General features: G+C 47.7%; 2 protein-coding genes and 1 long non-coding RNA gene across 3 annotated transcripts in view; 1 reads left to right on the top strand and 2 right to left on the bottom strand.

Annotated features, from left to right (window-relative positions):
• LOC135909339 (GTPase-activating protein skywalker-like) overlaps window positions 1-8,551 on the top strand; it is a 57,819-nt gene extending 49,268 nt beyond the window's left edge. Inside the window, exon 11 of the mRNA XM_065441280.1 lies at window positions 7,680-8,551. Within this exon, the coding sequence (XP_065297352.1) occupies window positions 7,680-7,815 (136 nt within the window). The 3' untranslated portion in view covers window positions 7,816-8,551. The remainder of the gene's footprint in view (window positions 1-7,679) is intronic.
• Window positions 1,859-25,168, bottom strand: LOC135909341 (uncharacterized). Its single transcript, XR_010566689.2, has 2 exons — window positions 24,952-25,168; window positions 1,859-2,089 (listed from the first exon to the last, which is right to left on the bottom strand). It is a non-coding gene; the product is annotated as an uncharacterized lncRNA (long non-coding RNA).
• LOC135909371 (heat shock protein hsp-16.2-like) lies at window positions 9,328-10,077 on the bottom strand. Its single transcript, XM_065441326.2, has one exon. The coding sequence runs from the start codon at window positions 9,986-9,988 to the stop codon at window positions 9,434-9,436; it is 555 nt and encodes a 184-aa protein (XP_065297398.1). The 5' UTR covers window positions 9,989-10,077; the 3' UTR covers window positions 9,328-9,433.
• Window positions 25,169-26,820: the final 1,652 nt, after the last annotated feature.

The raw sequence follows: 26,820 nt of genomic DNA on the forward strand, positions 1-26,820 counted from the left end.
AATTGCCCTTACTAAAGTTTTATATGCTGTTAATTTAACATTGGATGGTGTTGCTGCAGTTAATTTTCTTCACAAGTAACCGAGCGTTCGGAAGGCCTTCTTACATGTGTTATCAATATGAATATCCCATTTCAATACACCAAAGATGTTGGTTGAAGACCAGCACAGATCGAGTAGCACATACCCAATGCTTCACCCACCATGGTGGCTTAGCGGCTATGGTTTTGCGCTACTAAGCATGAGGTCGTGGGACCAAATCCCAGCCACGGCAGCGCGTTTTGATGCGGGCGAAATGCAAGCACACCAATGTCTGTGCATTGGGGGCACGTTAAAGATCCCCTGGTGGTCAAAATTATTCTGGAGTGCCCCACTACAGCCTGCCTCGTAATCGAATTGTGGTTTAGGCGCATAAAAACCTCAGAATTCAATTCACTTCAACCCAGTGCTCCAAGTCAGTGTCAAAGAGTTTCTTCGAACTGCGGTACCTACCCAGTTCAACATCTACAGTGACCATGTCGGCATGAAAGAGGTTCATTGAAGAGCGGTGCATATGTCTACATTGCCACATACTCGGTAACCATGCATGGAGTGCATATTGCTACGGAATACTATTACCAATGACAAAGAGGCGAGCAGTAAGAAAACGACAACGACGATGAGAGGCTAGCGCGGGCTGTTTCCTCTTGGCCAAGTGTGGCGTATTACATTGTAAATATACTTGTATATGGCTTTTCATCTGCGTTTTCTTACGTAACATATCTGGTGGAGGTGGACGTTCCCTGTACCTCGTCACGGAGCGTCGCAGTGGACGGTACGTCAAGCCTAGCTTCATGGCTCCCGGCGATGACAACTCGACTCAGCCGCCTCCGACACCTGCTGCCACTTCGACGACCTACATCACTCTCCCTGCTCCTCGTGATCCTGGCGTATTCTCGGGCAAAGATAGGGAAGACATCGAGGACTGGATCGGCCTGTACGAACACGTCAGCCGCAATAACCGGTGGGACCCTACTATCATGCTCGCCAACGTAGTCTTTTACCTCGGTGGCACACCTCGAGTTTGGTTTCGTACGCACAAAGATGAGCTCACCAGATGGGATTCGCTCAAGCAAAAGCTACGAGACTTGTTCGGCAACCCCTACGGTCACAAACTTGCCGCGCGGAAGGCACTTTCCGGCCGTGTGCAGACGTCAACAGAGCCCTATGTCACATACATTCAGGACGTCTTGGCTCTGTGCCGCAAAGTTGATGCACACATGACTGAGTCAGACAAGGTATCCCACATCCTCAAAGGCATTGCCGATGACGTCTTCAACTTGCTCATATTCAACAACGTCGCGACAGTGGATGCTGTTATAAAAGAGTGCTGCCGCCTGGAACTCGCTGAAAGCTGACGTATTGACCAGTAGTTTGCCCGTTTGCCCAACACCCCAGTGACATCTTCCTGTGCCGACGCTCCTTGTCCCAACAACACTGGCGATATTACCAAGATCGTCCGGCGTGAGATTGAGGCCGCCTATCCGGCTGCCTTCGACTCCAGCCCCACCAACGCACCTGAAGTCACGGTTTCCCTGATCCAGGCAGTTGTCCGCCAGGAGTTCGAAAACATGGGCCTTCACACCATCTGCTCGGGCCCATCGCCCTGATACCCATCCGGCTTCTAGGTAGACGAGAAATCTGTTAGCTAGAAACATACATAGATACATACACAGCCCCAGGAAAGTGCATGAAGTACCCAAAGAATGCTAATGCATTAAAAATATAGTTTCTACATTGCAATAAACAGGCTTGGCTTGCTGAGAGCTTTCTGGAAGTGAATTTTATGCAGAATACCTTGGTGAAGTGATATCTCAACAAGGAGGAAGAACAAACGTTTATTTTTGAAACGGTATCCTGGGGTTAGTCCCAGTTCTACTCTCGGCGGGAGGTCTCCTCATTCCAGGAACCCTCTGGCCTTCACTGCCTCCTTGGTCCTGGCGACGAGGCATCGTTGTTGTTCCAGGACCTCGGAAACGAGCTTGGCCTCCCACGTTTCGATGAGGTCATCGCTTTCTTGTCTGGCATTAGTCTTTCAGTGAAGGTGATCCATCTGTGTCGAGGTGCAGTGCATGAGTATTATTTATTTATTTATTTCAAGATTACTGCCAGCCTCTGGTTAGAGGCCTTAAGCAGGAGTGGTTACATACATGACAAGCAAGACTGAGTACAAGGTGTGAAGCGTGAGCGAAACGAAATAGCACTGAATTTGAATATACAAGCAGCGTGTCATTTGCGAAAACGTAGCAATTAGTGCTAACAATGTGAAATTATTCCAGAAGAAAATGTAAATTGCTCTTAGCGCCAAGTTGACAAACACTTAGGAGACAGAAAAACTAAACTGGAATAATATATGTATACCACGCGTGGCAAACGATTACAGAACATACATCCTGTCAGACAAATATCATGTGGTAGTGCGTAAAAATGTGTAGCAGTGGCAGAAGCATCAGAAAACACGTGCGTTCAACTATGTGGAAGGACAAGCCGAAAAGAAAAGAAAAAAAGGAAAGGAGGGCAGGGATGCACCCCAGTCATTTACACAATTTCTTTAAGCAGCTTTAAGAATGATTCGGTGGTGTCACAGGCAACCACCGCAGCAGGAAGTACATTCCATTCCCTAATGGTTCGGGGAAAATATGAATTTCTAAAGGCTTCTGTTTTGCAGTAGTAATCTTTAAGCTGCTTAGCGCGGCTAGACCGAGTTGATCGACGAGCTAGTGGGCGTAAGTCTTACTCTGTAGTCTTCTGAGTGTGGTACTTTCTTCTTTGTTGAGCTTTGGGTGAAGTGTTGGGTACACCCTGCGTTCCAGCCTGTGACGTTGAAGGATTGCTGGGTAGGTGATAGGTACGGTCTCCGCCCCCGCTGACGGAGACCGGGCATCTCAAGAGTAGGAAGGGTTGGCCCGGCAGGTGTGGCCTCGGGCCGTGACATGTGCTGCTTCGTTCCCCTTCAGACCCTCGTGCCCAGGAACCCACGTCACACAGGTGTAGGGGATCGGAGTGCTGCGATGCTTCGATATCTGTAGTGCTTCTGTCGACACGCGACCGTTAGCATACTTCCTGACAGCTGCTCCAGAATCGGAAAAGACGACAGCTGCGTCCGTGCACGTAGTAGTTGCTAGGGCGATTGCCGTCTCTTCTGCAGTCTCGGGGTTTTGTGCACGTACTGTGGCAGACGCTAGCTCTCTGCTCTGAGAATCTACGACCCTTAGGGTATAAGTGTCTCTTTGCGGATGTTTGGCTACGTCGGTGTATCTGGAGTCTGTATCTTGCCTGTGTCTTCACCATAGGGCATCCACTCAGACTTGTCTTCTTTCCTTGTGGTACGTGGGCTGCATGTTGCGTCGAATTGGGGCTATGCACAGGGATTCGTGGATGTTTGGAGGAATTCTTTCTTTTTGGTCACTGGTGGCTATAAAGGTTTTACCGTAGCTCGGCCATTGCAGCACTGATCTTTCGGTGGGTGTGAGCTTCAGTCGTTCTAAGTAACTGGCTTTTTGAGCTTCAGCTAGTTTTTTCCAGGTGTTCTGTACGGCCATCTTGAGAAGTCTCGTAGTCAAAGTCGTCGATGGTAGTCCCAGGGTGATTTTGATGGCTTTGCATATTTGAATGTTAAGTTTTTCTACCTCTGCATTCTTCAGCTCGAGGTAGGGCGTGCTGTATGTTATTCGACTAATGAGGAGTGCTCGCATCACGCATAGTGTGTCTTGTTCCTTAATGCTGCTTCTATGACTTGCAACTCTCTTGACGAGATGTGTGAGCTGTGATAATGTTCGCCGTAGTCGTGGGAGGGTGGCCGCCCCGGACCCGTCTTTGTGGATGTTTAGCCCTAGAACTCGTAGGATTTCCACTTTTTGGATGGGCGTTCTTTGAAAGTGACAGGGTTGGGTTCATCATAGCCAGTTGGTCTGCCTCTCATTCTTTACTTGAGGACAAGGTGTTCCGACTTCTCGGGAGCAGAGCGGAGGCCGCATTTTTGCAAGTAGCTCTCGATAGTATCTACTGCTTCCTGTAGGCGTGTTTCTTCCGTTCCGGTGCTTGAAGCCCTTGTCCAAAACATATCATCTGCATAAAAAGTGTGTCTTAGGTCTGGTATCGGGTCAAGGAGGTGGGTAGTTTGATCATGGCGACATTGAAGAGCAACGGCGATATTACCGAACGCTGCGGGGTGCCTTTGCTCGGTATTCGGAAGTTGTCGCTGCGCAGGTTGTATATTCAAACTGTGGCCGTGCAGCTTGTAAGGAAATTCCTGGCATAGTCGTATGTCCGAGACTGGCAGCCCAGGTCTTAGAGGACAGCTTTGTGACTGACGTTGGCAAAAGCTCTCTTTACGTCGATGGCTAAAATCGATGATTTGCTTCTGGTACTCAGGTGGTCGATGAGGCCTCCCTTGAGTTGAAGGAAGACATGAGTTCTTCCTTGAGTTGGAGGAAGGAATGTTTTTATACTAAGAATATGAATTTTTAAGTGTAAGTGTACATGTAGTGATTATATACTATATGGATATATTTCTTTAATTAGTAAACTTGGGAATATAACAAATAGTTCCTCGGTTGCACAAGCTGGATTCTCCTGATGTGATAGCGTATAATAGGGGTGTGCAAATAGTACCAGAAGCAAATTGAATATTCAATACTTTTTGATTTGTTTTTGAATGACGACTAGCTGTTATCACAATTAATAAATGACAACGTTCCTATCCCAGTACTCTTAGTGCTCATTGTGAAACTGCAGTGCCCACAGAACAAACGAGGACACAAGGCAAAGGTAATGCATAAGCGCTTGCGTGTTACCTTTTCCTTGTTTCCTCATTTGTTGTGTGGGCACTGCCATTTCATAATTAATTGCTACCAACTTGCTCAACTTTCAGTACTTTTACAATTCTTAAAGTTAGCAAGTTTCTGTCATTACATAGTATTTTATGAAGCATTGTTTATCAAAAGCACAAAGGGAGCTTTAGAAGCAAACAAGTAGTTTCTTTGCATGCACAGGGCTTTTCACAGAGTGCGAATGGTATCTGGTGAAAGGCCATAAAGCGGCGTGCCCTGTTCCTGGCAACACCTCCAGGTTGCACTCACCTGACCAGCATCGGGGCCCACTCGAAAGGCCGTGTTTCTACCAAAAAGCTTGCCTTCGTGCATAGTGTTCGCCACCAGCGCTTCCCAGCAAACATTACGGTTACACAAGCTGCAGTTGCCAGGAAGCCCGAGAAGCAGCCGGGGATCTACGAGTGCTATTGCGTTCGACTCTTAAAGGCGAAGCTTAAGTGCCATCCAAATTTTTGTTTATTTGGGCACAGCTTACATTCTGAAATATTCTAAAAGTATTTGAAAATATTTGCCTACATTAATAGTGACTTCGATTCGAAGACCTAACCAAATAGGACACTATTTGATTCGTTATTCGAAAGTTTCCAATGTTCGCACAACCCTAGTGTATAGCATGCAAAAAAATTGAGGAGTCATTCGACTCTATGAAGGTGGATGACCAGCGAAGCTATAGCACATCACACAGGGTTAGACAAGGGTACATGTATTTATTTTCATCATTTTGTAATGGTAGTGACAATAGCTTTGTAATTACTGTGATATACACTGATTGATTCGGTTACAACCTTAGACAGAATTTTGGCCAAAGTTAAATTTATACGCGACTGTCGTTGAGTATAGTTGAGTGACTTGGATTGGTGTGGCACTTGAAACCCAACTCTTCTAGCAGAAACCGATTGAACCATTTCTTGTCTGGTTTTGAAACTTCCACGTTGAAGTCTCCAACTATGGTCACAGGGATAGTGTCATCACAGCTAATGCTAACCCGTGCAAAGTGTGTGGTCATGAACTTCTTGATATCACACTTGGATGTGCCTAGAGATATATACATAGTCGCCATCACAATTCCATCTTTCGTTTCTACGGCACAGACATTCCCACAGTTCGTGGCACTGTCCTCTTGCTAGTCACGGGTTTTCGTACATTTTCTCCTTGACGTATATGGCAATGCCTCCTGCTCGCGAGTCCATGTGCTGTTCACAAACGATTCCAGTATACCCTTCAACTTGAAACAATGCATCTTGATTTATTTTATTTATTATTATCAGGGCTGGAGTGCTTGAAGCCTACATCACGTCTGCGACGGGTTGGCCCTGTAGTCACTATCTCCAGGACTGGCCCATGCTCACCTTTTTTATTGTTGACGCACGAACACAAAAAATAGATGGAAATATTTATTTATTTACTATTGTTGTTGTTGTTGTTGTTATTATTATTATTGTTGTTGTTATTGTTGTTATTATTATTATTATTGGCAGCCTGCTTCACCTACGTCTCATGTTGGCCCGGTATTACACTACCTCTGGGATCGAGCCACATTTTTGCTCACAGACACAAACACATTGAGCGGTAGAGGTATACAGCTTCATTCTAAAAGAGGGAAAGTGCCTTGTAATATTTAAACAATCCATTTTGTTCGTTAATAACCATAGTGCATTATTGAAGGTCAAAATTCTGAAAAAAATTAAGCTAGAACAATGGCATCCAGTGCAGAACCTTGAATTATTGAATGAATTATGATTTTGAATGAGTGCTTCAACAGCTTAATCTGGACATTGAGAGCAAGTTCCATAGCTCGATTGTGATGCAGTCGGAGGTGTTCTATCCTACAAAAGCTTGGCACAAACAACAACCCAAGCCTCCGCCTGGTCAGCCTGGTGCTTTGATAGTTTGCTGGTTCAATGTGTGTGCAAGCAGCCATATTCTTTTTTCATACATGCTGGGAACAACACCCAGAGCCAGGGTGCCTGGCTGGCACAGCTTTCTTTCAGAGTTCCATTGAGTATGTCCAGTAAAGAATGAGAAAAATATTTTGACATTCCCACCCCGACAGCCATTGTATTGCAAAACATGAACACATGAAGGAAATTGACGAGACCAGCAGTGGGAGCTCGATTTCCTGTCAGTTTCTTTTTTGCTTTTGCTGTGATGGCAATTGCAGAGACGCTCAAGGCACGTTTGTACCATTGTCCTGGTGCCGACGGCACATATGCCGCTCGTGTGCAGAGTCTTGGAATACCTCCAGAGATGTGTAGTGCGTTTGGCTACAAAGATAGCACCGTCAATGCTCCACTCAGTTGGCTTGATGACTGAGCCAGGACAACGTTCTGCCTTCCACTGCTGGCATGAGCGTTGTGTGCACATATACTGTAAGCATCGGCAGTTGCGCAGTTACTCAAGAAATTTACTTCTTCTTCTTCCAGGTGAAACTGCCAATTTTTTCCATACAGAGCAATTTGTCAGTATGCTTCCTCACAAACCAGCCAAAGTTGCCATTTCACAAGGCTGGGATTAAAGCACCATTTTGGAATGTTTCTTTTAGTGGAATTTATCTTGTGCAGGATGTAGCTACCAGCAATGCTTCAGTGTAAAGAAAGACACTGCTTTACCCTGAAATTACACTTTAAAACTACACATTTACTATTAACATCGTCGTGAAGCATGCCTTTGCAAAATTGTCTCTTTCACAGGCACTTTTGCTTTGTTCACTGATCCGATTGATGCATAATGAAATTTGGTTGCTGCAGCTCCAGAAGTTGATGAAGATATGGCAGGCATGAATAACATCCACACTCAATGGTACTTGTGCAGGAACGGAATGGCGCTGTACATAGACGAGTCCATGGAGAATGGTCGCTCTGAGCATTGCGACACTTTTGACAACAGATCACTGGCCAGCAGCGATGACTTCGTTGTGCGCATTTTGGAAGTCATCGGCTTTGCCTGATTTGCGCTCACCCATCTCATCCGCGTTGTCACCGCAACGTCCAGCAGCCTGCTTTGGACCTTTCATTTTAGCATACTTTGTTACAACCTGTACCGTTCTGTTGTTTTTATTGCCATTGCATTTCATTCGTGTTATTAGTGTTTCTTTGCTGTGTGATCAGATCATGCGTGGCCACAACATGCTTGCTATTTTAGCATCAAAACGTACAAACTCAAGACATCTTTTTCTTTTTGATTTGGAGGCATGTTCATCTCTCATTGCTCTTTACCAATATTAGTCCACCCCGAGTCAATTTGCAGGCTCGGGACGCTGCCTGTGATCACCTACCCGAATCGTATTCTCATGTGCTCCTATTTATGCTTTGCAGTGCGCATTTTGCTAGACTAAGATAGTGCATTCTCATTTTGCTTAGGTGTATAGAAAAGTTGTACATTCCAAGAATAGATTCCGACTACACAGTCTCAACTGTAGGATGCTTGTGTACCCTGAAGTCCCTTCTTACTTATGTTTTATTTATGATGCTTGTCATATATAGAACCCTCAAGTCTACAAATTAATCTGTTGGCATGTTTTACTGATTTACCACAATAGATTGTGCCTTATTCGAAATAAGCAGTCACAAAATCGTAGTTCGGTGTATGTGCCATGTTTTACAATGCTTGACATGTAGTACTGTGTTTTTGACGTAGTGCTGAATAGCTCGAAACATATACGACAATAAAATTTGTGCTTGAGATGTGTTTTGTTCAATTAAGAGTGCACGCTCGTGCGGTGCGTGCGCATTGCCAATTATGCAACGTAAGCTCGTCATTGCATCAGCCTCTCATCCAAGGTAAGAAACATCCACGATTTACGATTACAAGGGACAAAGCTATGGAAATTTTGCCGTATACATATTTGTTGCACCATGTATATGGCTGCCTATTGTTGGAATACTTTTCTAGTACTGCTGCTACGGGTTTATTAACCCCACAAAGCGGCCCGAACACCATTTCACATAGCAGAAAATTGTGTTGATTTAATTCTGGCCGTAAAAACGATTAATTAGTATCTACTGTAATTGGTAACTGACTTGCTGAACTACCCATAACTGAAAACCCTCTCCAGCATAACAGTAATGCTAGTATGGGTTCTACATTGGGGGTTCTGCCACTTCATTTTTTTTTTTAAGTGTATCAAAAATTGTTTGTCCTTGTGGCGTTAAAGTTTGGGCCAAAGCTCCCCAAGTCCATAGTTGACCATGCCAGGATAGGCATTTTGAATTTCCACGCAGGCCTGTCGCATAGACATGTTGTGCGCTATATAATTTTTTAGGATCGTACACCAATCAATCGTGACGTATTTCATATAAGCGACAAGCGTTCTTATAAGGTGCCTGAATTGGGCACAGCTATATATCGGTTATACTGCACGAGCTGTTCCGATTATGTAACCTACATCTGGGAAAGCGGCGTTCTCTCTCCGAACCCAGCGGTACTCTGCATGCAGACGGGAGGCGAGAGAAGCAGTGCGACAAGGAGGCGCGCTCTTAACGGGCCGAAACATGCACATTTATTCACACACTAAGTACAAGCAATGGTCGCAGCACGCAGTAAGCGTGCACGATTCTCTTCTCCACTCAACTGTCCTTGGGAGGCTCGGTGCCGTGAGCGGACCCCTTCTCGATGGGCACCTCCTTCGGCTCGGGCAGCGCGCGGGGAGCCTCGATGCACAGCGACCCGTCGGCGAGCAACAGGGAACGCACCGTGTCGGGGTCGACGTCTTCCGGCAGTGTCACGGTGTGCGAGAACTCGCGCAAGTACGTCGAGTTGCCCTCCTTGACTTCGGAGCGGGCGCGCACGGTTAGCTCGTTGCCCGAGAGGGAAACCTTCACGTCCTCCGGCCTGAACTTGCTTACATCCAGCTGCACCCGAAACTTGTCGCCCGAGCCGGCCTCGACGGGCACGTCGCGCGCACGCAGCCAGCGAAACGCTGGCCCGAACGCGCCCGCACGGTCCAGGTCGCGGAAAGTGCGCGACATCTCGTGCTCGAAGTGGCGCAGCTGCCGGTCCATCTCGCCGAAGACGTCGCCGATGGTGACCGGGTAGCGTCTCCAAAGGTTGCGCCGCGAGCAAGCCATCAGGGCACGCCGGCACGGCACGAGGGAGAATCGTGCGAACATCGGAGCAGCCATGCCAAGTCCGGATACACTGCAGACAACACTCACGCAGGTAAGCAGACGAACTGAATTGTGTGCTACCCCAGCTGAGCGACGCACGCTCCGGCATGGTATTTATACCTTGTTATTGTCACGTGATTGTTTCCTACGTCATCGTTGCAGACGAATAAGTGTGGCCCCTTTACAAAGGCGCGATTGGTCACTAGCGTTCACGTGACCAATGACGCCTATAAGACGAGGCGCGAAAATTCGAGTTCTTTCTAGAACGTTCTAGCGAAATGATGACACAGTTGTTCCCTCTTACAGGTTATTGCACCATGCAGACCTTCTGACACGCTCGTGTATTCGTCATACACGAGCGTGTATGACGAATAGGCACCCGGTGTTTAGGCACAATATTTTTTTAACGGCCTTTAACAGGCACTAAAACCCTAAATGATGCACTTTAGGCACCTATACGCTCAATAAGAACTACCGCTTTGCATCTCAGAATAAGGAACACAGCCCAGTAAGCCCCTGTTCCGTGAATTTCATTTTATTTCCTTTATAAAATGGAATGACGCAAATTCCGCAAGTTGCAACATTAATCTGAAATTTAGTGTGACTATAGACACGATGGAAAAAGTTGTAAGCACTGACAAATAAGTACCATCTCGAAATTTTTGTTTCGGGTGGCGCCATTTTTGACTGCGTTTGTGTGCATGCAGAAAGGATCGCAAAATATCCACCGAATTATCTGTACTTCGGAAAGTTCGATGATCCAACGTACGCCCTCTGGAATTACAGATTGTTCACCAGTCAGAACCTTTCACGCTTCTTTCAGTATCACTTAAAAGCCCAGTATTTTTATCTGATTCAGATTGTGAAGTTTCGAGCTAACTTTATCAGCCACAGGTCCAGTGGGGAACGTGGACTCGATGACTTTTCCTCACAGTCCAAAATGAGCCCCAAATTCCGGGTCAGAGTTTGCGCCCCAGTATTTATTTAATTTATTTTTTCAATATACCCCCAAAGGCCCTCATTACGAGGGTATCCCGTGGGGAGGGGGGGTGACAGGCATTGGTCACAGATTATACATATACATCATACTAATACAAAAAAGCACAAAATAATAATGCAGGGAAAACATAGGTAACACAGAAGAGAAATCACAAATATTGCAGACAAAACATTAGTACATATTAGGAAAACATAAGACAACTGCAATGAAATGCGAACAGCAGCAGATATCGCAAGAGAGATAATAAAGAAGAAACACTGTAAGGTCCCAAAATAATAATATTAAGATTATGTGGCAAGTCGGGAGGGAATTAGATCTTGAAACTTAGTTAAGTCTGGTTCCGTGGCAATGTCTAATGGTAAAGCGTTCCATTTAGTTATTGTGCGCGGTAAAAAATAAATATGCGCAATGGTATAACTGGCAGTTGATGCGTTTGACTTTAAATGGGTATTCGCGACGTGGAAAGATAACTGGTGGTGGCTGAAAGAAATTATCAAGTGAAGAATGGTGATAAAGCTTGTGCAAAAGTGATAAGCGGGACATTTTGCGGCGAAGTGGTAATTAAGTTGTCCAACTCAGCTTTATTATTTAATGAGGTGACGCTGGTGTGACGTGAATAATCCGAAAAAAATAAATCGCACTGCACGGTTTTTCAAGGCTTCGGTGGTATATGATGACGTAAGTTTGTTCGGGATCCCAAATGGCAGACGCGTATTCTTGTTTGGGACGGAGGCTATTTTATTAATATGCGTTGGGGCGACATTTAAGTTATGTTTCAGAAGTCCGAGAGTACGGTTAGTGGAGGCAAGCGCTAGGTTAGGTTAATATGATTATTTCATAGTAAGTTTGAAGATTGATATCAAGGTACTTGTAAGGTGTGGTGAGTTCTACAGCGTTGTTATCGAAGGTAGTTGGTTGGAATTCGTGGCCTATTGGCTAAAAACATGAGTTTAGTTTTGGAAATATTTAGTGTCATTAACCAATTAGGACAACATGCACATATCACATCTACACTCTAAAAGAAGTGAACACCCTTTGGGGCTTATCTTGATCGTCATCTGCCTTGCTTGGGTTTCCTCCTTTGAAAAAAAAAAGTGCCTTATAATCTTGCCTTTATTTTCTTTGACGCCTGAGGGTGCGCAGGTATATAAATATGAAGTGTGTGTCCTGAAATAAAATAGCTGCGAATGCAGCGAATGTCGTCTTCTGCGTCTTCTGTGTGTCCGCACCAGTGCGCTGCTTCACCAGCAAAGTATGATGATCAATCACCAACTAGCCCAACTTTCCACATTCATGTTTCGAGAGTGTGTATGTCGTTAATAAATCCGGCAAGTTGAGTGTCGCATGAGTGGTAGCCCTGGCGAAAGCCGTGCTGATGCTTGAAAATAATGTTATGGCCTCATAGGCGTACGTACGGGGGGTGCAAGAGGAACACTTGCCCCCCTCCCTCCCCCCCCCCCCCCCCACTGTCGGAAGTGAGGGGGGGCGGCAAAGTATGTCAATTGCCGCCCCCTTCCCACTTTTAAAAGCGGGCACTGGCATTTTCGGCTGCACGCTGGAAAGTCCATTACATCTGAGGCTAAACGTTGTTCGCTTATAGCACAGCATATATAGCACATGTTTGAACCGCACCGATGGCACCAGCTGTTGGAATCTCAGCACTGCCACCAGCTGTTGGAACCTCAGTGCTGACGCCCGTTATTGCAACTGGGTCGCAAGCCCCAAGGGTAGCGTTGGCCTGGCGGCCTGGGGCACACTGGAAGCATCCGAAGGTCCCGGCAAAGCATGAGTCGACTGCTAACAGAACAACTTGTTTATTCTAGCATCGCAAAAGAGCGGCCGGTCAGGTCGACCGAAGTGGAGAGACGGGAGAGCACACTTCTCGACTGAAGAATTCGGAGCCTCTCTCCTGGCGTCCGGGGGCAGCTGCTCTTATACTCTTGGCGTCGCGGGCAAGAAGGAAGGTCACGAGATGACACCACGTGACAGCAAGGCACGGACGGACTGAGAGACATGTAGAGACAAGGAGGTGACGCATCAGCCGGGCCGGCGCCGGTCAGACCTCCTCGCTTCACACTGGGGGAGCTCCTCTCCCCGGCTGCCGCGCTTTGACAAGCGTGGGCACACACACACACACACGCACACACAAAGACACGTGGCACTGAACATGCCGGGACGCGCTCGGCGGGGATGCGTCGCGGCCGCTCCGAACGGGCCAAAATGTCCGACGCTTTAAACGAAGCCCCGACGTCTGTTGCATCCGCGCCGGCCATATCGCACGTCGTAGGCGAAACGTAACAGACCGCCCCGCCGGGGGAGGGAGATCCCGATGGTCAGGGGACTGCATCCGCTGTCCGGAGGGATGTCGCTCGATGATGCTCATAACCGAAGTCGGTCGTCCCTCGGCGTTTCTTGAGCGCAGCGCACCGAGAAGGCCTCGTTCTCACGTTCAGGTTCACACAGGACACTGCAAAGTGACTTCAGGGGAGTTCTCATTTTTCTCTCGTTCCCAGCAAGCGTTAGAACTACGCCGAAACTCAGCCGCTCAGTCAGCAAGCACGGCATAAGCCCTGCCAGGCTCTTTCCCCTTTTTTATACTACTGCCTAGTTCCTTACAGCAGTATAGCAGCACTCAGAACGCGTCCACAAATTGGAAAATTGCACTAGAAAGCACATCATCACTTTGAAACACTACACAAAAGCAATATGTTAAAAATCCTGCCTCAGGAAGAAAAACATCAATAACAAACTATTTTGAGGCTGATTCCCACGTTAGGGGCTTCGACTTAAGCCATCGGCGTTACCTTTGAGACTCCCCTTTTTGTAACGCACCTCAAAGGAATGTTGTTGCAAAGCGAGGCTCCAGTGCAGGAGGCGGCCATTTGTGAAAGAGATGGTCTGCAGCCATTGGAGAGGGCAGTGATCCGTTTCGAAGCATGCGAAGCGGAGATCGCAGCGAGCGACCGTACACGAGCTCAGCCGGCGAAAACCCCGTAGCCGCATGCGGCGCGCTCCTCAAGGCAAACATCACCCCAGGCAAAAACAGCTCCCAGTCAGTTTGTTGTTCAAACCACAATGCTCTCAACACGCGCTTCATGACGGAGTGGAGCTTCTCAACGGAATTCGACTGGGGGTGGTACACTGAGCTGTGTAACAGCTTTACCCCACACCTTTCGAGAAAGGCTGTCGTCAAAGCGCTAGTAAACACTGTGCCCTGATCTGATTGGATTTCCGCAGGAAAACCAACTCGCGCAAATATGGACAGTAGTGCATTGACTATCTCAACTGAGCTGAGTTCTTTAAGCGGCACTGCTTCAGGGAACTTTCGCTGGGCAGATCACAGTCAAAATGTGTCTGTACCCCGTGGCTGTTACCGGCAGAGGTCCCACTGTATCAATAACGAGCCGTCTAAAAGGCTCCGTAATGATAGGTACCAACTTCAACGGCGCCCTCGATTTGTCCCCTGGTTTGCCCACCCGCTGACAGGTGTCGCATGTCTTCACAAAGTGGTCTGCGTCCCGAAAACACCCTGGCCAATAGTACTCTTGCAAGAGACGGTCCTTAGTTTTCTTAACTCCTAGGTGTCCGGACCACGAACCCCCATGCGACAAGCGCAACAGATCCTGACGATAGCACTGAGGCACGATCAGCTGATCGAACTCCACTCCCCTGCGGTCTATATACTTCCGGTACAGAACCCCACCTCTTTCCACAAAGCGAGCATTTTTCTTGGCGACACCTTCCTTGACAATGCAGCGTATGTTTTCTAGGCTGCCATCCTTCTTTTGCTCGGCTATCAAAGCCGACCGGCTGACTTTTAGCAACCTATTAAGTCCGTCTGACGTAGGCGCGATGAGCAAATCTGCAGATAGCTCTTCTAACTTTCCCGCATCGGGAATTTCCTCTCCAGTATCAGGTGCCTTTAACGCTACAGGCTCTATTTTATTCAGTTCGGGCGTGCTCTGAATATCAGCTTGCTGCGCCTCTGACCCTTTCTTATCGTTCGACAACGTCGGCCCCGCAACTACCGCCTTTGCAGCGAGCTCCCGAACCTTCGATCTGGTTAAGGCCTGAACGCTAGCCTCACCAAACAAAAGCCCCTTCTCGCGCAGGAGGTGATCGGACCTGTTCGAAAATAGGTACGGGTACTGGGGGGGGGGGGGGGGGGGGCAGCATAGATGACACTGCGGCCTCCGTCTCAAGTGCTCCGAAAGGTCCTTCAATAAGCACTTTTGCTACGGGCAGACACACGCTGTGAGCTTCCACGGCTTGCTTGATCCATGCGCACTCGCCCGTGAACATATCGGGTTCTACGTAAGAGGGGTGAACTACATCCATCGTAGCTGCGGAATCGCGAAGCACTCGGCACTCTTTCCCGTTCACGAGGAGGTCTCGCATGTAAGGCTCGAGAAGCTTCATGTTCTCGTCAGTGCTGCATAATGACAAAAACACGACTTTTGTTTTTGTTTCTGGACACTGCGCCGAAAAGTGACCCGGCTTCTGACACGTATAACAAACGCGCACTTGCCTCGTCTCGAACCGCTTTCTGCGTTCGGCTTCGGCTGCCGCCGTCTCCTTGCGTTCGTTCGGACTGCTTTCACTCGCATCAGCACTACGTGTGTCCCCCTTTGCTCTCATGGGCGTGAACTTCGGCCTCTCAAACTTGGAGCCAAATTCACCCTTTTGACCGTCCTTAGCTCCGCGAGCCCGACGCGTCACAAACTCTTCGGCTAGCTCAGCAGCTCTAGCCACCGTACTAACGTCTGGCCTATCCAAGACCCAGTAGCGCACGTTCTCAGGTAACCGACTATAAAACTGTTCTAGCCCGAAACACTGCAGAACTTTCTCGTGGTCACCAAACGCTTTCTCTTCTTTGAGCCACTCCTGCATGTTTGACATTAGCCTGTAGGCAAACTCTGTATATGACTCACTTTTGCCTTTCTCATCTTCTCGAAACTTCCGACGGAACGCCTCCGCGGACAGCCTGTACTTTTTTAGCAGACTCGATTTCACTTTGTCGAAATCCTCTGCCTCCTCTCTATCCAAGCGAGCGACTACGTCGGCCGCCTCGCCGGGTAACAAAGTGAGCAAGCGCTGTGGCCACGTTTCCCGAGAGAACCCCTGCTTCTCGCACGTTCGCTCAAAGTTAACCAGGAACAAACCAATGTCCTCTCCAAGCTTAAACGGCCGCATCAGGTCAGTCATTTTAAACAATACTCGTTCTCCTGCACCGTGTGCCTGACTTCCATTACGAGCGCGTTCCATCTCTAACTCGAGACGTTTCATTTCCAAAGCGTGTTGACGGTCACGCTCTTTTTCTTTCTCTTGTTGCTCTCGCTCTTTCTGTTCTTTAAGTTCGCGGTCCTGTCTTTTTGCCGTCTCCCTCTCCTCAATGGTCTCAAGGCATTCCGACAGCTCGTCATCCTCAGCTCCTAACTCAAGAATAGCCCTTAGCAGTTCTAGTTTTCTGAGTTTGTCTGAGACATCCAGACCCAACTCTCTTGCAAGCTCCAACAATTTCGGTTGGCGCAACGACTTCAAATCCATGGCTGCTCTGAATGCTGCTTTCTCTACTGCCTACTATTGTCTTGCCGCAAACTAACCCGGCAGCAACGACAACCACAATTACCAGCTCTGTTTCTGACACTAACAAAAGCCTGGCAAAACTCAGAAGAAGAAAGTCCCGCACTCACCAAACCTCGCAGCCAAGAATTCAGCGCAGTCGTTCCGCTGCAGGCAACCAGTCATCACACAGGGCTCGTTGCACTGCTCCCGGATGGTCGTTGTGCTGCTCAGCATACAGTCAACCGCATATCTTCGCTGCTGGCCTCCGTTGTCGCGATCTCACCGCTGGCAACCAGATATTTGATCCGCACCGATGGCACCGGCTGTTGGAATCTCAGCACTGCCACCAGCTGTTGGAACCTCAGTGCTGACGCCCGTTATTGCAACTGGGTCGCAAGCCCCGAGGGTAGCGTTGGCCTGGCGGCCTGGGGCACACTGGAAGCATCCGAAGGTCCCGGCAAAGCATGAGTCGACTGCTAACAAAACAACTTGTTTATTCTAGCATCGCAAAAGAGCGGCCGGTCAGGTCGACCGAAGTGGAGAGACGGGAGAGCACACTTCTCGACTGAAGAATTCGGAGCCTCTCTCCTGGCGTCCGGGGGCAGCTGCTCTTATACTCTTGGCGTCGCGTGCAAGAAGGAAGGTCACGAGATGACACCACGTGACAGCAAGGCACGGACGGACTGAGAGACATGTAGAGACAAGGAGGTGACGCATCAGCCGGGCCGGCGCCGGTAAGACCTCCTCGCTTCACACTGGGGGAGCTCCTCTCCCCGGCTGCCGCGCTTTGACAAGCGTGGGCACACACACACACACGCACACACAAAGACACGTGGCACTGAACATGCCGGGACGCGCTCGGCGGGGATGCGTCGCGGCCGCTCCGAACGGGCCAAAATGTCCGACGCTTTAAACGAAGCACCGACGTCCGTTGCATCCGCGCCGGCCATATCGCGCGTCGTAGGCGAAACGTAACACACAGCATATAGCACATATGGATGGATGTTATGAGCGTCCCCTTTGAAACGGGGCGGTGGGTTGCGCCACGAAGCTCTTGCTACTATACTGCCTATTATTCTACCTAGGTTAAACAATGAAAAAAGAAAAAAAACACTATGAACTACCACGCCCAAATTTCCTGATCCCCTATTGCGAACTGTGCTTTTGTACGTCTCCGTCTTTCGTCGTTTCCCTACTTTTCTTCCACCAATCCTCCAATCGCCTCTTACTAATGTCTATTGCGGACATGTTTGCTATACCACTGCTCCCTCTGAACCCAAGGGCTTCAAGGAGGCCAGTGGTGCCTACATCGACCGCTGGGTAGACGTCTTCACATTCTAATAAAACATGCTCCGTAGTTTCCCTAGCTTTACCACAGCAAGCACATGCTTCTTCTTCCTTCTTATATCTCGCTTTATAGGTGCGTGTTCTGAGGCATCCTGATCTTGCTTCGAAAAGTAATGAGCTTCCCTTTGAGTTATCATCACTGGCGTAGCTAGGTCGTCTGGCACCCGGGGCCCATAGGTATTCTGTCACACCCCCCCGGGTGTAGCCGGCAGAAAGAGGGGTGTCTTCAGACGTATATGACACCCCCCCCCCCGTCACTGGCCCCTGCACCAGGGGCCCACGGCCCCCCGGCCCCCCCTGTTGCTACGCCACTGGTTATCATAAATGGTTTCTTTCCTGATTTCGTTTTTTCCTCTTAAGTAGTTACTCATGGCAGGTTTCTTTTCCATTGCCGCCACCCATGAGATTAATTCAGCTTCTAGCTCTGACTTTCCGCTTGACCTTTGTCGTTGTGTTGTCCACCCTACAGGCCGCATACTTGCTGGTAAGCTTCCTAGTTCTTTTCCTCCACTGTGAATCAATGTTTTTCCTGTACAGATACCTGAACACTCTCCCAGCCCATTTACTTTCTTCCATATCCCTCAGCCGTTCTTCATACTCAATTTTACTGCAAGCTTCCCTCACTTCAAAACTAGTCCAGCCCATATCACCCTGCACAGCTTCATTTGTAGTCTTCCCGTGAGCGCCCAATGCGAGGCGACCCACTGACCTTTGGTTCCCGTCGAGTCCTGATTGTACCCCTGATTTATAGCAAACAACCGCATTTCCAAAAGTAAGTCCTGGAACCATTACACCTTTCCACATACCTCGGAGGACCTCGTACCTATTGTATCCCCATAGCGCTCTGTGCTTCATTATGGCTGCATTTCTCTTCCCCTTTACTGTTATGGTTTTTTTCCTGCGTTTCCATATATCCATTGCCTTCGTTTATCCATATACCAAGGTATTTATATTCTGTTACCCGAGGTATTTCTTGGCCCCGTATCTCCACTGTCTGTTCCCAGTTTTCATTGAATACCATAACACCTGATTTTCTAACACTAAACTTCAAGCCTAAATCGTTGCCTTCCTGTCCACAGATATTAGCCAGACGTTGCAAATCACTTTGCTTGTTAGCTAGCAACACAACGTCATCCGCATAAAATAAACCTGGGAGTTGCTGCTCTATTACTGTACCCGCCTGTTTGTATGAGAGATTAAACCCGATATTACTTCCTTCTAGCGCCCTCTCCATCCTCACCATGTACATCATAAACAACAGCGGGGATAAAGGGCACCCCTGCCTCAGTCCCTTGTTGATATGAACTTTCTCCTCGCTCCTCATCCCTTCCCATTCAACGCAAACGGTATTTTCTAGGTAAATCTCTCTCAAAAGCTGTCGTTACCTAAGCCTTCCCCTTCCAGGATATCCCACAATATGTTGCGGTCCACGTTGTCGTAGGCTCCTGTAATGTCTAAAAAGGCCACATACAACGGTCTGCTTTCTGCTTTTGATATTTCAATACACTGAGTAAGAACAAACAAGTTGTCATCCAAACGCCTACCTATTCTGAAACCATTCTGAAGCTCTCCCAAAATGCCATTGTTCTCTGTCCATGCTTGAAGCTTTAATTTAATTGCCTGTATTGCTAGCCTGTATATTACCGATGTAATGGTCAACGGTCTATACGAGTGAATTCTGTCTTTCTCCCCCTTTCCTTTATAAATCAAATTCATTCTACTTTGTCGCCAGCTGTCTGGTATTCGTCTATCTTTTAAAGTTCTTTCCACTGCTTTCACCAGAGCTTCCTTACTTTTTGGTCCTAGTTCATTTATCAGCCTAATGGGAACCTCGTCTAGCCATGTCGCTGTACGCTTAGGAATTTTCTCTTCCGCTTTCTTCCAGTTTAAATTTGTTAGCACCAGCTGCTTTTCCCCTTGGGTCTCTTTCATGCTATTTTTTTCAACAACTATAACCTCGTCATTGCCTTGGAAAGATTCGGCTGTTGCTTTTCGGATGTAATTTATTGCCGCTTCTCCTTCGAGTCTGTTTTCATCTTCGTCTAGGATATGTTGTTGTATTGTTGTTGACTTTCTGTCTAATAATTTTATGTGGTTCCAAAATATTCTAGCTGCGGCCTTCTGTTTCTCACGTATTTCTGACAACCAACGTTCACTTTCACCTTTTAATTTTGCTTGCACCAGTATTTGAACCATAGACTTTTTCTCCCGGTATATTTCCCATTTACTAGTTACTTCATCCTGTGGCAACTGCGCCTTCTTTGCCTGCCTGTGCTCTCGAGATGCTTTCTGTCGTTCGGCGATCGCTTCTCGTATCTCCTTGTTACATCAGCTTTTCGGTTTCTTTTTTCCTTTCCAACGAACATGTTGGTTCTCTTTCCTTATTTCTGTCTTTATTATACTTATAAGCTCACCATATTCCCACTCTTTACTTGGCCATTTGCCAAGTTCTTCCTCAACTCTAGTGACTGTATTTGCTATTTGTTCAGCGTACAAATTTGGACTGGCCATTTTGCTCTCCTTGCTCTCTTTCCCAACTACACACCCCGTTTTCAATATGATGCGTTTATGGTCACTCCCTATGCTGTTAAACCCTTCCTCATCGATGACCATTTCTCTCAACTTATCATGAATTCCTTCTGTCATCAGACAGTAATCAATGGTCGATTGCCGGTTTCCCACTTCCCACGTGATCTGTCCTTCACACTTAGGCCCTGTATTCACGATCACGAGGTTATTTTGCTCACAAAGGTCCAGCATTGACTTCCCGTTATTGTCGGTATAGCCATCTAAATCCTGTATGTGGGCATTCATGTCACCTAACAGGACAATTTCAGCACCACTCCCGAAACCCTTAATATCAGCGCTTATGCATTCCACTAACTCTTTATTTTTCTCTGTGCAATTTTTTCCGGTCCACAAATACGTAACGCCCAGTCAAGTTTCTTTCCCACTTATTGTACCTGATAACCAAAGATGCTCTTGACATTGTGAATTTACTCTTTTCCATTTGGCTCCCTGATGGATGAGCGTTCCGACTCCCCCTCCCTTTCTTTCCGACTTAGTTCTGTTGCACCCTTCCCAAGCATAATTGTCAATAACTGCAGGGTGGCTCTTCTGAATCTCTAAGGTGCGTTTCTGTAACCGCATACACCCCTATTTGTTCTCTGTGTAACTGCTCCTCAATCTCTGCCCACTTCTCCTTTCTTCTGCCGCCCTGCATGTTTATGTAACCTATTGCATGGCGAGCTCTTTTTCTTGTTTTGCTCCTTTTTCTATTATCGACGGCGATGCTCTTCTGATGTTCCCCTAGGGGACCTTCTTCATTACTATCTACTCTGACCTCCTGAGCGCCCGCGGGCCCCCTAAAAAAGCAACAGCGCGACCACCAAGTCGCCAGCCCACTTCTCGTGCTAACCTGTAATTGAAGTGGATCCCGTCTCGTTTAAAACCACCGCAACTTCTCACTTCCATGTTTACTTCGACAACCTCGAAGCCTTTCTCTCGGCTCATTTTCCATATTGCCTCATTGGCAGCCGCTACGGCTCTTTGTACGTGACTATCACGCACAGGCACCTCCGGCACCGTGCACACCACGATCTGCACCTGAGGGGATAGCTCACGCAAGTCGTCCACCCCCTTCGCCAAGCGCTGGGCTAGTCCTGGCCTTTTCCTGTTTAGGACGTCATTTAGCCCACCTGCTACTATGACGAGGTTGCGCACGTGGGCATTTTCCGCGAGCTTTTCTTTTGCTCGCTCCATGACAGAACCCAGTGTGCGCCCTGGAAATGTTCCTACCGCCACTCTTTTGTCGCCTTTCACCCTCTCCACAATTGCTTTTGAGCACCCAGCCAGGTTTGAATCGCCTGCAATAATCACCCTTTCACTTTCTCCTACCTCTCCCTGCTTCCCTTTGTCATTTTCCGCGTGATTCGGACTCGGCAAGGGGCATTGTCCCCTCGGCTCCTGCTTTTTCCGCATAGCGGCCTCAAGGTAGGTGCTGCTCTTTCCAGCTAACCCATCATCACCCTGCCTGCGTTCCGCGTATTTCTCTGACCCTCCCGCGCCTGTCGCATCGGGGGTCTGCGTTCCATTGTCACGCACATTCTCGGTCACAATGGCGGTCCTGTTCAGCTTTTCCTCGGCTGCTTCCAGTCTCTTTTCAACTACCTTCCGTGCATCACGCTCCGTGTTTAGCTCATTTTTGAGCTCTTGCACCTGTTTGAGAAGCTCTTCCTGGAAACTCTCCATTTTCTGCATCCTAGTATCGACATCACATTGTGTGCCGGTTGATTCGACGCCCTCTCCGTTCTCACCTGTCTCCTCATCTGCCTTGACGGTCGCCCCCCGTACTGCCTGCTTTACCGGCTTTCTCGCCATGTATTGCACGGCTTTTTGCAAATACTATAATACTATATCAATGCAGAGCACGTGCCTTCTAGAAAAAACCGATACGCACAGAATCCAAATCCTCAAAATGTCGCAAAGCAACTCTCACCACTGTTTCAAAAACCATCAATGCCGCGGAGACCAAAGGTATGACGCGCTCAACCACGCGGTCACGTTCTCACTTTTCCACCAAACACGCACAGTAAAACCACTAATAGCTATTTCTCTTGCCACTTACAAGCTACTACTTAAAGACTAAAAACACTCAACGTCCCACTAGGCTGCACATGTTGGAACACGTACGTGGCACGAAAGGACGCTCTAATCATGCTGCAAAACAAACGTACACGAAGCACACCCGCGCACCCGAAATACGAGAGACAAATAAAAAAAAGGAAAGAAACGGAAAAACTCCCAATTACTATTTAAATGCAAAAAAAACAGCAAATAAAAACAGAAGCAAGCTCAAAGCATGCACAAAAAGTTATGATTTCGTCGTCGCCACGGAGCCCCGAAAAGCACCTAACTCTATGCCGAAAATACAGAGGCTAGAAGGTTTTCCTAGTGTCGTGAACGGCCGCCATTTCAAGGGGCCCCTGTGAAACCAGTTTGGATGCACTGCGTAGGTGGCGCTGCAGCTACCAGGCGAGTTTTGGCCGCGCTGTTCTAGGCGCGCCGTTCGCCCAGCCAGTTGGCAAGTGCGCGCGGGCTGGGATTTGTGCGTGATTTCTTTGTGCCTTTAGATGCACGTGTAATAATGCCGACAAAAAAGGTCGCACGTGTTCGTGCCGCTCTGCAAAGGTGGCCACAAGTCGTCGAAAGAAAAAGTGTCGTTCCGCGCCCCGTCCAACCCTCATCGGTCGCAAGAATGGGCTCGAAACATAACGCGAGATGACAAGGCTCTCGACGAAACCTGTTTCGTGTGCTCAAGGCATTTCAACGAACGCTACGTTCAAAGCACGAGATAAATTGCTACTTTGTCCCGGCTGTTAGATTGAGCCTCTCTCACCTGGCCAACATACACAGTATGGAAAAGCGTACTTCTCGAAACCCTGCACTGTGACGACGTCCGATATGTAATACTTGCCTACGATGCAAATACTCAAGAAAGCTTATCTTGAACCAGTTCAGCTGGCAGCATAAGAAACGACTAACGGCTTTGAAACAAATAAATGCAAGGAAGCGAAAATCCCTTGACTTATTCCGCCCCCCCCCCCCCCCAAAAAAAAAAAAACTTTCAGCAAGACCGTCAAAGACCTCCGGGTACTCCCGCAGTCCATCCCAACTATTGTGCTGGAGGAGAAAATCGGAGGCCTTCCTCCAAAGCAGCGCCTTGGTGTGAAGGCATGTTTCGAGGCAGCTTCCAGAAAGTCAACCCGGGGCATGCGGTTCAATCAGCTGTGGGTGTTGGAATGTATCCTCATGCGGATGAGTAGCCCACAGCTCCTGATCCGCATTTGCAAAGGGACAACGTCTGAAACATCGACACGACAGAACGGTTTCTAAAACTAATGGAAGACTAATTTTTATAATGTCGTCTAGAATCCCATCAAAGGCCTTCGTGCTGATTCAAGAAGTGCACAGTTTTTTAATGAGTTTAGTGTTTTTCTCAATGAATGGGAAGAATATGCTGCACAGCATGGTGGCGGTTTTTAAGTGCAGGAACTGCCCTTGGGCTGCGTGTAACGCTGCAAAGCACACTGTCGCTTGTAAAATGCCCGACCACGTCCCTGCAATACAAGTACTTGTTGACCGCAAACCTAAGCCAAGGCAGGATGGAGAATGTATTTGGTATTGCGTGCCAGTGCTTCGGTTGCAATGATCATCCAATAGTGGTGCAGTTTTTGATAATTATCAACAACCTGGCTTTCTACAGCCTCGCAAAGCCTCCAAAAGGAGCAAAAGTACTTGCAGAAATAGTGACTGCCCTCTTGCAGCCATCTCATGTCCCCAAAGAAAAAAATGCGCGAATAACTGAACTTGTCGATAATTTACTGGATGGCGGAAACTTGGCTTCTGCTGCATATGCAGAGCTGCTCGAGGAGCACAGCAGCCTGAGCGATCCTCAGGGCTGTGTAGACAAAAAAAAAAAGTGACAGCAGACTAATCTTTTTATGTAGCTGGGTATGTTGTAAGAAAAATCCTTAAAAGATTTCCTTGCCCTCAATGTGCAACTTGTTTCAGCACTTTGTCTTTGCAAGCCGAGTCAAACAACAATACCTCGCTTACTCGAAATTTTGACCATGGAGGCTTAGTTTATCCATCAAGGCCAATTGAACAGCTCATAGCAAAGCTTGAGGACGCATTTACGGTGTTTTTCAGTCGCAATAAGCTACACGCAGATAGCATGGTCAGCTTTCTGCATTTTCTTCAGGGACGTGAGCTTCAAGGTGAGAGCTGCGAGGAGCATGGACGTCGAATTACGACAGAAGTGATGAAGTTTTACGCCTTGACTAGGATGCATTTTCTTGTAAAGTCAGTAAACAAAGCGCGCAGCGATAAAAGAAAAAGCTGCTGAAAATGAGGCGCTGTTGGTAGCCTCGCACAGGGCCCTTCCCACAAGGAAAGGCATTAGTATATTGTTGCCATGGAACCTTGTGTAATACAGACATTCCGCCCTGCAATTTGTCCCGCTTCATTTTCTCGTTTCGGTATCATGTACAAGATGTGTTCTTACGCTTCTTTACGGCGCAGTAGGTCGGGCCCGAAGTGACGCTTGCATTTGCTCCTGCCGCGGCACGCTCTCGGCGTTACAGCTAGTCCGTGTCGAATCTAAATGACAAGAGAACCTATGCCAGAGTTTGCACTGTCTTTAGCACCTTGTCAAAGCAGTGACAGCAGCACACACACGATCAACCGACTGAACCAGAGAGCACTACCCCCATGAGAGCTTCTTGTGCCTGCCCGCGCGCCAGCGGGCGGTAGCGCCATCTGCCTTGCGCATAGCAAGTTATTTCAGCTGCGCCGGCTCGGTCGTGACACTAGGAAAACCTTCTAGCCTCTATACCGAAAAGCACATCGATCCATTCGGATGGATGGATGGATGATTGTGGCTCAACCCTTTGAATCGGGCGGCGGCGACGCGCGCCACCTAGCCTTTAATCGTTCTATATGCCCCTTGCCACAAAATCCCGCGCGCCCCGTGGCGGACGACGCGCGCGGCCGGACGGGCGCGGCCACGCACGCGGCGCCCGAACAGATTTTGTCAGCTTCCGTGACTTGCATCGTGCCAAGCTTTTGGGGACTGCTACGTCCGAATTATAAAACTCAATCAGCTTGTTATATTTCATTTGCGGGTGAGGGCGAGGTCCAGATCGAGTATTGTAATCAGCAGCGTCAAACGACAGGTTACCTTATGGCCTGAAATCGTTGGATTGTCAAATGCCGGAATTACTTAATATCTGTCCCTTGGAGAATTGCAGTCTCAGTATCTTATCACCATCAGAAATCTAGCCAAACCTCTTACAGGAGTAACTATCCCATTTCATTGTATAATCGCGACTTATCGTTGATATGCTCGTAAAATGACCTTGGTCGAACTCGCGGATCCATTTCAATACCAATAGAACACTGACTTGATTTTCTCCTAAAGATGTACGTGTCACTTCTGACTGACGCTTTCATTTTCATGCTGTTTCTGAATAAGAGCTGCGCTATTAATTGTTTCCCGGCAGGAGCAATCAACAGACATTTCATATTTTGAAAAAATTAGGGCCACTTTTTGGTGATGTGTACCAAAAATTTGCGCCGGTGTAGGTTGCTTATGTACTCTGAAAACAGTGACTGACTGGTCGCTTTATCCCAAGTTTTATGCGTTATACACGGCATTTGGTTGTTTTCCCCAGGTATCGTCGGTAAAATATGCGGGGCGCGGTGTTTATATGTATTCGACGTACGAAACAATGTTCCGGGTGACGAGCGATACGAGTTTAATCTGTATAGCTTCATTACAGGGCCCTTGCAGAAAATTACTCATTCCAGGCTGTCATATACTGCCGCTAATCTAGATGTTTCCTAGACTCCTATAAAGCAACGCACTAGATACGGACGTCAAATTCCGTGAAAATATAATAATTTTAAGCGCTTTGGCGTTGCGAAACTTTCACTTTCCTGCTTTAAATGCAAGTGTCGCAAGATAATTACTAAACGATCTTTTTTTTCATGTATTTTCTTGAAATACCTTCAGTCACGACTTGCGATCGACTGCCGATAAATGTGTAAAATTTGCATATTTTTTGTCCGAAGATGCTGGAGACTTCATATAGAAACCAAGTGAAGGTGGGAGAATGACTCTGTGCATTTTATAGAGAGCCATCGTAATTACATAGTATAGTTAAATATTATTGTACGGCTGCGTTTCTTCCTTAAACATATATAATCACCCGCTCGAATTACATGCACAGGTTAATTATTGGGTACAAGCATTACAACAAAGGAAGAACGATTGCTATCGAAACGCCCCATTTCGAACGTCCCGCTAGTGTCTTCGTGAAAGCGGTCGTGTGAAGCGATACATTTCACTCAGAAGTGAAATCGGTGTACTTTA

This window comes from Dermacentor albipictus, chromosome 1 (genome assembly GCF_038994185.2).
Source record: "Dermacentor albipictus isolate Rhodes 1998 colony chromosome 1, USDA_Dalb.pri_finalv2, whole genome shotgun sequence".
In the NCBI taxonomy this organism is placed as follows: domain Eukaryota; kingdom Metazoa; phylum Arthropoda; class Arachnida; order Ixodida; family Ixodidae; genus Dermacentor; species Dermacentor albipictus.

Coding starts and splice junctions, on each gene's coding strand:
- LOC135909371 (XM_065441326.2), bottom strand. CDS start 9,988: ATGGCTGCTCCGATGTTCGCACGATTCTCCCTCGTGCCGTGCCGGCGT.